Genomic DNA, 12,343 nt, shown 5'->3' with positions numbered 1-12,343 from the left:
AGCCAGCAGGCTGAATGCTCCGCGACGCTGGTTGAAGTGGATCTAGGTAGCCAGCAAGCTGAATGCTCCGCGACGCTGAACTGCCTGGGCCGGTCTGTCTGTCGAAGACTGAGGGAACCGCGTCCGGCTTCAGCTGATTAGTGGTCTTCTGGACAAACATCCCACCCCAACAACATAATCCCAGGCAATGAAGTGTTCGCTGCAGATCCTCCTTCCCTGTCCAACAGGCTGGTCGCGCCGCCTGAGTGCAGCCAGCCTGAGCCAACGTGCCAACAACACTGTTTTTTTCACTGGTAGTTTGTGGAAATTAACCAACTTTCCTCTCTTTCACACGGTAAAATTAGTTTGAACAGCCAGGAGCAATACAAACAGAACCACCGCGGTCCCGTTGTTTTGTATGCAACATTTTATTTACTGACTGACCCATTCACTATAGGCAGCTAACCAGCAGTGTATACACTAAACCAGCCCCATGACGTCAGCAACAAAATGGCCGCGCCCATGGCGAAAACAGGGACATTATATTTGATTTTTCAGACAAATAAGCAGGATTTCACATTTTATTATAGGACCCTGTCTTACACAAGGTACACAACAAACAAACTAGGATCACATTGTTCACTGCTTCATCTCCCCTTTAACGCTTAGGTCTGAGTCTATTATAACACCAAGACTTGTAACTTCGGGTTTGATCCAAGGAGTAAGTTGCCTCATATTGCTCTGTAACATTTCTCTTTTTGTTATAGGACCGACTAGTAGGATTTCAGTTTTGCCCTCATTTAATTTTAGGAAGTTGTTCGTCATCCATTTGTTTATGGCTAAGAGACAGGCGGAAATGGAGTTAATAGCTGTGTGATCATTTGGTTCAGCGAGATGTACAATTGTGTGTCATCTGCGTAACTGGAAACATACATTGTGTTTTCTAATGATGTCTCCGAGTGGCAGCATGTATAGTGAGAATAATAATGGACCAAGGCAGCTCCCCTGTGGAACTCCGAAGTAGGTGTCATGTTTCTCAGAAGAATGATCTCCAAGCCTGATGTAATATGTTCTCCCTTTTATGTTCTTATGCACCATGGACCAGTAAACCTCAAGACATACTGAACTCTATTCACTGTGTTTGAGTTATTTCTTATATTATTTGGGTATTTTTTAAGAGCCAACAGTGCACGACAGGACCCTGGGACATCTCTCTTCCTTACATCTGTTTTGGTGATCTCTGACTGTCTCTGACTGACAGTGTCAGATTGAAACATTCCTAAGAACATAGTTCATTTTAGATGACATTTGACCTTGTCTGACCCCGCCTGGGGTGTTCAATATATCTTCATGTTACAGCTACACACACAATAAAAGACAGCAGATGAGTCAAACAAACCAGTATGTTACCCTTGTCTAAGCACTAAGATCTAAAGGTTCGACTTCTAAAAGGGTAAAATAATAGCTATTTTACTTACAGGTACAGTATATGAAGATCAGCACTATAGAAAGACAAGACCATATAACTGTTAGGGGAGTCATCGTGCAGGTGTGGCTAAAATGAGTAGATCCTCAGGTCAAAGGACACTTTGGCCAATGGAGACCACCTTATATGGTTGACTTAAATAGAGGAACAGGATACTTTTAGAGAACTCATTCTGTATAAAAGGAGGACAAACCAGAGTGTTAGATTTTGCATTGGAGCTGTTGGTCAGGATCCAGGTGAAGGGGGGCCACGGAGCCCCCAATACAATAATTATCTTGTCATTATGTAGCATTACTTGTTAATAAGTATTGATTTGTTGGTGTTATATGATAACGTCATAGCATTATTATTGTAAAATTGTCGTAAAATATGAAATTATAAAAGTGTAATATGACCATTGAAAGTAGTTTGTGTAAACTATTTTATATGCAATACAAATATTTTGAGGTGGGGAGGGGATCAAAGGACATTGCCTGGGCATGTCTAGCTGGTGAGGTTCTGTACACAGGGTCTTTCCTAGCGTCTTCTGCACACAAAAGTTGGTTAAAGCTACATCGTTTGGACATGTCTCTAAGCACAAGTGACCTGCATTAGCCAAAGATCACTGGTGGTGACAGTATGTCTTTGGAGTTTCCCAAAACAGATGGTATTCTGAACAACCTCTGCCAGCTATACACTTGTAGCCTATATTGTGGTTTCCATTTCCAAAAGTGTTAAAAAGTAAAGTTTTTCACTTCAGCCATCCAGTTTCTGCCACATAGTCCTTAATTACCATGGCAACCACTCACTGTGTGATTCTCAGTTGTTTAGCAGAGATTGTTATTCATTTTAAACATCTTTAAAACTCACATTTCACTGCAAATTTATAATTTTACTAAACATGAACTCACATTAAATAATTTTCTCAGAATATGTTTATTTTGCAGAAGTAGTTTTGTTGTTGCCTTCATCTTTAGTGTTATGGATTTCTCCATTCAACACGACCATAGTGATCTGTCTCATTACTATAATATATATAGTAGTCTATATAGTCTGTATAGTATTCTGGCAGTTACCTGTACACTGTACTGTGCACTGTGTATTGAATTCACAGAGCAGAGTTGCAATTAAACTGACTTTTAACCTAAACATGTCACAAGACCTATTATTGCCTTATTATGTGTATTTCCCAAAATAATAATTGTCCTATTATAAGCACGTTTTTTTTTTATTGAAATTGACACGATTTCCAAAATTCCTGACTATAACTTCCCATGGAAATTTCTGGAAAGTTTCCAGATATTTTCCGGAAAGTTTCAAACCCTTTGTTAATCTTGTTAGTCCCTGTTATCAAGATGGCGGCATTATGAACCGACTTCTCTTTAGACAGACTTTAGTCATACTGTGTCACTTTGCAAAAATATCCATGTTGCTTACTGTGCTGCATTGCAAAATTTGAGCAAGGTAAATGAGCAGCGGTATACTTCCAAGGGTCAGGTGCACTGAAACAGTATCTAAACTCTCCACGACCTGTCCTGTATAGAAATGTAGGATATTTAACACACAGATTGATCTGACTCTTAAGTAATGATCTATACCTAAAATAATAATATGTTACAAAATAAGTGTGATTATTTAATATACTGGTAATCATAATCGCAGCGGTCTAAGCGCTCGTCACCAATGCGTGAGACACCGGTATCGAATCCGGCTGTCAGCGTTGCCTCCGGCTTGGGCCGGCCGTCATACTGACTCAATTGGCAGAGTCAGCGGGAGGGGAGTCGATGGGTGGTAATCCGGTCGTTGTAAACATCGACTCCTACAGGTCGGTCAGGGCGCCTGCACAGCAAGGACAGGAGATGTCGAGGGTAGTGTGAGCCTCCCACACGTTACACCTCGCCAATGAGAGTCCGCGCTGGCAGGTGAAAAGAAGTGGCTGGCTGACTCTGCATGTATTGGAGGGGACATGCGATAGATTCTTCAACGCTCCCTACGACCGGCCAGTGGGGGGCACATGCGAGCAACAATCAAGACAGGGGAGGGGGGAATTAGCATGACTAAATTGGGATGGGAGAAAAACAGAAAAAGAAGGATAAAAAGTGGATACAAATATATATATTTGACACCTTCTTGCCATGGAGTGATCATGTTTTAAATATTGTCTATTTTCATAGAAATGTTAAGACATTTTCTCTATTTCTTAGTACTACTAAAGTGTCTTGTTTTTGTTTAATGTTCTATGTGAATTTTTTTTATGCTGCCTTCTTGGCCAGGGCCCATCTCAAGTCTCAAGCGTGTCTGCAAATCATGTTATGATTTCTCAAAACACAACTGAAACACTGGTTATACAATTAGCACAGATTTCAATGGCAAATCCATTTACTGCTCAGTTGCTGAGAAAATAGTGAAAATATAGGTGAAGTGTTCCAAACTGATACTGTCCAGCCAGAAGTGTTCCAAACTGATACTGTCCAGCCAGAAGTTGGCAAATCTTGTTACATTGAAAACCAAGGCCGATGTGGTTATTTCAGATAACACTCACACTCAGTTAAAACACAAAAATAACTAACTGGGTTTAAACGCACTATAACATAGTTGTTAGTTGTTAAGTGTTGCAAATGGTTTAATTGTGTGGTTTATTGTCTCTTTCCAACACTTAACAACTATTTGACATTATAAAACAACTAGAACCACACACTTTTCTACAATCACAAAGCATGCTGGGATGGAGCGAGTGGCCAACTGTCTGTAGTCTCTGTGCTGACCCCTGGTAGAAGCCGTTACCCTCTGGCGGTGAAAAGGTGTACCACAAGGACACGAAGGACTTCATGAAAGTCAATGTAGAATGCTGGAAATGAATTCCCCCAAAATACTTCCCGTTCCCTGATGTGAAACATATTACCACACGCTCATCCTTGTGCCTCTATATCTTTCTGCACCAAAGCACAGGTTGATCGGCCCTATAGTTTGCGAGATACTGTATGCACAGATTCAAACACACTAACCCAAACAGACACTACTGAATGTAGGCTCCGCCTACCGTGGACATAATATCTAATATAGTATATAATAATAATCATCTCCATAATTGGTGCTGAACCATATAATTTATTTGACAAACCAAACAGATTCATGAATTGATTTAATTGACAAAGAAAACCTTAATAACGTGTTTGTTTATCCCGTTTTGATGTTTTTCAAATCTGGTATATGTCCTATTCGTTTGCGGCTCGCGGAGAAAATAGACTTGACACCGAAACCATTGCTACAGTTCACAAGCTGGCTGTGGAGCTCGCAGCACAGCTAGTATGAACAGTCCAATCTGTAAACATGGGTAACATGTTAAAATGTTCACTTGCATTGCATTTCTTCATCTTATTTTAGTCCATCCCTTTTTTTCTTTCTCTTTTAGGACAACTGTCCAGCATGTGAGGGACACACTGTTAAAAACACAACAATATTCCTTGAGAGACTGATGACTCTGCTGGAAAGTATGAATTACCCCTTCATCTGAAAGCTGGGAACCTGAAGATTTAATTTGAGATGTAGCTCAGCACTGTTTTTTCTAGTCATAAATCTGTAATGAACATTGTGTTTTGGTTAGACGCCTATTCAAATGTTGAAAGTAGAGTGTATAAGAACATTGTTATGGAAGTGTATGATTTATATTTCCATGCTCAATTGTGCATGCTCAATAAGTTGTTGCAGCAATTTTGGGGTTGATACCATTTGTTACACAGATTTGGTGCACATTTAGGAGAATTTATCAACTTGGTTAGATATTTCAAATACTACATTAACACATTCGCGGCCATTCGATTTCCCCATCTAGCTATAGCTGGGCCAGCTTTCCATTACATAGTTTCACTGTGCGTCACGTTGTTTGTAGAGCTAAATCTATATTTTATAGATATGGATACAATACCATGGTCATTTGACAGTAACTATCTTCTGTTCAAGATGCAAAAAAGAATAAATTGTTTCATGAATACGTTCACGCATTATCCCGTGGTGAATATGAGTATAATTTCGGAATGATCCGGGCTAATTCCTGGAAGGCCGGCTACAGGGCGCAACGTGAATTCTACTAAAACCATTGGCGTTTTGTCCCTGGACATGCTACTATTTTCAAATAAAATCTATATCATAGATATTATGTTTCATCATGAATGCATGAAAGGGGGGGGGGGTCGTTTCTGATTATTTGATTGCCAGTAACGTCATTCGTTATTACCACAACACACACCGATCAGGGGGATGGGTATGATAACCTTGCACGATCAAGCTGAAATTGATGTCAGATTGTCCTTACCTGTGGTCGGTGGTATTCCAAAAGGAATATTCCAATTATTTGATCGCCATCTGGTCCATCCTATGTCCATCTGGTCCACGACATAACCCACCAAAACATATGGATCGGGGGTCCCGAAAACGATTCAATACGATCGGGTGAATCCATCTGGAGCGGTTTAAACATAGCACCCGGTCTGGAACAGGGTTTACTGCACTCTCGATACTGCCTACTAGCAGGATCTGGCCAGTACTGCACCTTCGGAATCCCAGTATGCCTTTTAAATGTTACTTAACGGACAAGTAATTTTTTTGGTACGTTTTATTGCTTTTTGCTATCGGGCAGTCCGATAGAGAGAGAAGGAGGAGGAAAGGGAGATCGATCGGGGAAAGACATTCGGCAAGGAGCGCGGGGTCCGGGAATTGAACCCGGGTCTGCCGTGTTGCATTGTAATGCTGTACGCGCTGCGCCACCCTCGACGCCCCCAGTATGCCTTTTAATGGCAACATACATGTCCCTGACATTGAATAGGATATTAAAATAGAAAAAAAGGGAAAACGATCCAAAAACATATACATTTTTGGCCGTTAACCGCTGGCACCCAATAACATATATATATACGTGGTTGGCCGCGAAAGTGTTAAGAGTGTGGATTGTACTCAGGGTTGTAATATAATGTAAATAAGCTATGATTATGAATTTGCTAAATGTATGTTTATATGTCAAATGTACTGTATATGTTTATATGTCAAATATGTTTTTATATACGTTTCTAAATGGTTATTTTTACATTATTTTATATCATACTGTATCATCCTAATTTGAGAGCGTTAATTCTATATCACATGATATAGAATGTGGGTATAAGCATGCCATAGGCCGACTAATTCATTCGGAATTCTCGGAATTCCTTCCACTATCTGTGACACTAAGGCACAATTGCAAAAGCACCGTCGCTGCAACCTGGGCATAGCACCACACAGGATGATTGTGATTGGTTTAAAGAAATACAAACAAGCCAGTGTTTTCCCCCCTATACCGGAATGATAACGGGTTCAACCAGACCTCTCTCCAGCGCTGATAGAGAACTAATGTAGTGTGGAGAGGTATGGCTATGCAATACTATTCTAAAGGTTGATGATGAGCATGTCTGTGATGTATGTCATGTATGTCAATGAGAGGGGACAGAGGAATGAAGATACTGGGATATTCATAATTCACTGAAGCTATTTCATTCCATGTCTACCTTTTTATTGATTTAAGAACACAAACATGTTATGTTTAGTCACTGTAATGTATGGCTTTCCATTTCAATGTATTCTTATATAAGACTTATATATGTCTGGCAGGATGTACCATATACTGTACACATGGCAGGCAACTATTAAGTTCCACAATATACACTACTGAATGTACCATTTTTATACACTTTCATGGAATGTTACTCCAATAAGCAGAACTGCCACAACTATGTAGTTACCAACAGTGTGTGAGTGTTTGGTGACTTGGAAATAAAAAAAGCCTTGATCAACACAGTGAATTAATCATTTGACAGCACTGGCCCTACAAATACTCTTGCTCTGTTCATCTCAAAACAACACAAGAAGATATAGAGGGTTCATCTCAGCTGAAATCTTTTTGATTTTCAGCCTCATCAGAAAGTCTTGTTATTCAGACTTCTAGGAAACTGTTAAAGAACAGGAAGCAATGGTCTTCTTTACTTCCTTGATTGTATTTCCTTGAGTTGGAAGAATCCAAGTGTGGTGGGCAGACATCGTAACGTCCTGCCATTTCTGTCCTTGTGACGATAACACACACCTTTTCTAAAATATTTCTTTATTCAATAGAAATGTGTTGAACCTGTCAGTTCTACGGGTACAATCGATAAGGGATTGTTGTTTTTTCACCCATAGTCGGTTGTAGCAGTTGTATGTTTGTGATATTGATTGTTTCAATGAGCCTGGGTCCCACCACCACCAACAACAATCTAATTAGGTTGACTAATCTACAGTATTTAGTACTATTTACTCTTTACACTGACTTGAAAAGTTTGAGAAACCACATTTTACATTGTAAGGAAGGACAGAATAGCCTGCATTCCAAATTATCCTATGGTCATAAACCTTTGCTTTTGTCATGAAAATAGTGGGTGTTGCTAATGTTTTGTATACTCAGTGTAGCTTATTATATACTGTATATGAATGCCAGTCGTGGATGATTTTATCCAAACTGCCTTTCATGTGCCACAAGTGCATATACACATTTTATTTTAGTAGACTGCTGGTCTATTTTATAATAGACTGCTGTGTTTCTCTGGCTGACCCTCCCCCCTCCTTCTGCTGTCTCTGAGCATTCATGTAGGAGAATGATGACAAGATGGGCCTAGACTTGGAGATAAAACCAGGAAGGAGATATGGAATGAGAGACATGGTTCGACAAGGAAATCTCACATCTCTTATCTGTTTACTTACACCAGGGTAGACTAAGACTCTGTATGGACTTTCTGTGTGGAGTTTACATGTTCTCTCTGTGTCCACGTTGGTTTCCTCTGGGTACTCCAGTTTCCTCCCACACCATAAAGACATGCATGGTAGGCAGGGACTACAGATTTAAACTAGCTAATTAGCTCAAATCTGGCACATTTACATTGATGTGGAAACTGAAGATGTTCATTAATGTGCACTGTCCCTGGGTAAAAAATAAACAAACAAAACTGAGTATTGTACATTGTACAGGGTAAATGTATATATTTACTTATATATTTATATATTACAGGGTAGCTATATATATTTGGATTTAGGATATAATCTATATATGATACCAAGGGGGGGCTGTGCTGTATATTTACACATTCTGTTATCAATAAGTATCCTTTCTTTATTCATAATCTATCTTGTTCTTTACCTTTATATCTATAAAGTATATACATAGCTATAATCATTTAATTTCATAATCATAATAATTTATATTACCCTGCCTGTACCTCCCCTCTTATAACATTTGATCTCATTACATCTAAGGTGCCTATTATCTCCACCAACGTGCCCTTGAGCAAGGCAGCAAACCCCAAAACGTCCAAGGGCACTACCTGCCCTCCTCACTGAAGATGTGTGGGGGACTGTGTATTAGATTCAGTCTCCATGTAACGGATGGTATCGTGAAGCGCAGTCAAGAAGGGCTGGGGTGAGTAGCGGTGCCAGGATGGTATCGTGAAGCACAGTCACGAAGGGCTGGGGTGAGTAGCGGGTGCTATGGGTTAAACTCACTCTCACATTCTCAAAAGACGCATAGACACGGTAAGAAGTGAATTCGTCTGTGTTGTTGCACACGGTGTGGGAGACCGTGTTCTAATCTTCCTCGCAGCATCGAAGTTTGAGGTGACGTCACAACTGTTACATCCATACCAAATACATTTGAATGTATTGCTCTAAATATCCAGTTGGGGCCCAGTTGTAATATGTGTATAGACCCCCAGCTGCTGTCACAGAAACTATAGACATTCTAGTAAACCTAATTTCTCGTTTTTCAGATTATGAACTATTGGTGGTGGGAGATTTTAACTTGAACTGGCTAAATAGGAACTCGGATAACCTAAAGCAGCGGTTCTCAAACTACAGGTCACGACCCAAAGTGGGGTCGCGGGTAGGTGACAGTGGGGTTGCAAAAGTCCTTGCCCCACAATGGTGGAATGAACTACCCACCCCAGTTAGGACAGCCGAATCCCGTCCAATCTTTCGCCATCGACTAAAGACGCACTTCTTCAACCATTATCTGAAATAATAATAAATAAATAAATCTAACCCTAACTAACCTTACTGTCATGCACTTGTCCTAATAAACTAACCTACACTGTAACACGCAACACTTTGATGAATATTGTTACTCAGCTGATAGAGTAGATAGACCCTTCCTGATGACCTGTCGTACAGAACTTGTAAGTCGCTTAAGCGTCAGCTAAATGACTAAATGTAAATGTAAATGTAAATGTAAGGCATAATCATTAACATTCTTGTTAGTCATTGGTCAAAGTCGAGTTGCAAGTCTTTTGTGATTTTGTCAAGTCTGAAGTCATCAAATTTGTCTGACTCGAGTCCAAGTCATGTGACTCAGGTCCACACCTCTGGAAAAGGTGGCTGTAGACAGGGTGATGGATCAGAGAGCAACAGCAGGGCTGTGGTTTAAATCGGACAGTAACTCCATCCAGACTCCTTTTATGTGCAGTACATCACGTGTATGTGTTGATACATCCATGTCAAACAATTCAGTCTTTATTAAAAATTTCAATGGACAATAAAGAATGTGTAATGTATAAAAACAAACATTTGAAATATGCATAATTTGAGTAAATTAATACCCTTGGAATATGAATTCACTTTAGAATATACAAATAAATAGGTTCCATACAAAAAGAAAAGGTCCAATTAATTTACACTCTATACTAAATCATATAGGTTTGTTTCATTGGGCTGTACTGTACCTCGACATACTGTATAAAATATGATTGAAAAAAGTGTAGCTTAAAACAACCATGAATTATAACAGGATGAGCTGTTAATACAATGGCAAGTTGTGAAAAGGGAACACCACTGTAGCTCAGCTTCAGAACATGTTATACCTACAGTGTAATGATGCAAGATTTGTCTGGCTTGAAAGGCTGTAGCACTTCTCTGGATGGGAAGTGATACTATCTGAACTACTGCAGAAAGGGACAATACTACTGTCCTCCAGGAGCCTGGCCTGTCAGACCCATGGGATGCTACATTGCAGAGTTTCCATTGCATCAAATGCTGCTCTCTGTTCTCTATTCCTTGTGAAATCTGAGGAAGTGTTTAGGTCATTATTTTGCAAACAGTCAATTTGGATGTGAGACTTCAGAACAACACAGTGTCATTAAATTAGCTACTGTACCACTCACTGTCAATGGAGACGCTTCATGGCTGTACATCAATAAGAGTATCATAGGTTAGAGTATTGCTCGACTGTCTAAGGCCATTAAACGTTATTCTTAAAGATGGGTGCCATTCCCCTTTAACACTAGTCAATAAACTATCTCTGAGGGAATGTCTAACACATACACACACAATAATTGTCTTGTTATTGTTTAGATTACTTGTCAACAGGGCAAAAATGGAAGGTTCTTTCAAGTTTGCAAGTAATATATTTGGCAATCCAGCTTGTGGTCCATTAAACACACGCACGCACGCACGCACGCACACACACACACACACACACACACACACACACACACACACACACACACACACACACACACACACACACACACACACACACACACACACACACACACACACACACACACACACACACACACACACACACACACACACACACACACACACACACACACACACATATATACACATATACACACATTCAAAATAATATTAATAATAAAAAGTAAATGAAAAACAGTAGCAAAACATCAAACAACCTGGAATCACTGGCTTTTCTTCTTCAAGAGTCAACCTTGCCATATGTCCCCTCTGGTGGTCGGTAGCACTTGGGAAAGGCCATCAGCTGCAACACGTTGAAGGCGTATTTCCTGCACCTAATGTTCTTTTGTACATTCTCAATCCGACATCCTTCTCTGATGATCAAAATAAAAGAGAGATGGAGAGGAATGAGGAAACAAAAGGAAAGTGACAAACACAAAAACATGACACGTCTTGTTCAAGATGATGTCATTATGGACACAAAAACATGACATGTCTTGTTCAAGATGATGTCATATGGACACAAAAACACGACACGTCTTTTTCAAGATGATGTCATATGGACACAAACGTTTAAAGGGGCAATTCACTCATATTATATTTGAACCTTTTTCCTTTTTGATTCTGTTGAGACATTGTCACCATGGTTGTTTTGCTTTTAATTCTATACTGTATATATAATAAGATTTATATAACTGTTTTTACTATTTCATAGTTATTTATAGTTATTAAACAAAAATTAAATATAGGGAAATGGAATATTTTTTTTGCAAACCCACTCTAACAATAAACACATGTTTTTAATTGAAAATTGCAAATATATAAATAAAACTACAACAACCCTGCTTTGAGTCATGTCTTTTAATAAACAATTTAATTAATTTAATAAACACAACCTGAGATTTCAATGTCATTGGGCAAGGCTGATGACCGTTTGTGGATGCGTGCAAGGTAAGATACAGTCATAAACAGCCACGTTGGAACTTTAAATCGGTAGGGGGTGCTGGGGGGTCGCCAGATGATAAAACATTTTTAATTAAAAATGTCAATTATTTTTTTTTTTTGCGTCAGGCCACTGAACTTAGAAGCAGGCCAGGCCAGTGTTTCTAGTTGCAGCAGCGCAATAGTTAGATAACCTAGGTGGGGAACAACCAGGAGATCACTGCAACTCACACAAGTTGGAGAACTATCTCTCTCTCTCTCTCTCTCTCTCTCTCTCTCTCTTGCTCTCACACACACACAAAGGGAGCCGCATGTGATTGGTGGAGGCGGGATCCTTACGAAAAACTGCTAATCATCGACACATGCTAGCCTGTAATAATCCCCCCCAGAAAAATGTACTTTGCATTTGATATATTGCAAATATATGCCATC

General features: G+C 39.6%; 2 protein-coding genes across 5 annotated transcripts in view; one reads left to right on the top strand and one right to left on the bottom strand.

The window, feature by feature from the left end:
• The window catches only part of LOC311231987 (interleukin-15-like), an 87,078-nt gene extending 79,474 nt beyond the window's left edge, over window positions 1-7,604 (top strand). For 3 of the 4 annotated variants that reach the window (XR_014619897.1, XR_014619898.1, XM_084318636.1), the window contains one exon: window positions 4,857-7,603. Coding sequence is in view for 2 of the 4 variants with exons in the window: in XM_084318636.1 (XP_084174762.1) it covers window positions 4,857-4,958 (102 nt within the window). In the remaining 2 variants the exon portion in view is untranslated. Of the gene's footprint in view, window positions 1-4,856 lie in introns of all 4 variants that reach the window. The other variant, XM_084318635.1, reaches the window with a different exon arrangement.
• Window positions 7,605-9,985: 2,381 nt separating this feature from the next.
• inpp4b (inositol polyphosphate-4-phosphatase type II B) overlaps window positions 9,986-12,343 on the bottom strand; it is a gene marked incomplete at its 5' end in the record, with an annotated part of 822,779 nt that continues 820,421 nt past the window's right edge. Inside the window, one exon of the mRNA XM_084318315.1 lies at window positions 9,986-11,343. Coding sequence (XP_084174441.1) covers window positions 11,211-11,343 — 133 coding nt within the window. The 3' untranslated portion in view covers window positions 9,986-11,210. The remainder of the gene's footprint in view (window positions 11,344-12,343) is intronic.

The sequence above is a fragment of the Notolepis coatsorum genome (assembly GCF_963971535.1).
Source record: "Notolepis coatsorum genome assembly, chromosome: 7".
Lineage (NCBI taxonomy): Eukaryota > Metazoa > Chordata > Actinopteri > Aulopiformes > Paralepididae > Notolepis > Notolepis coatsorum.
The sequence above is the reverse complement of the archived record's forward strand: the minus strand, read 5'-3'. Positions and strand labels throughout refer to the sequence as shown.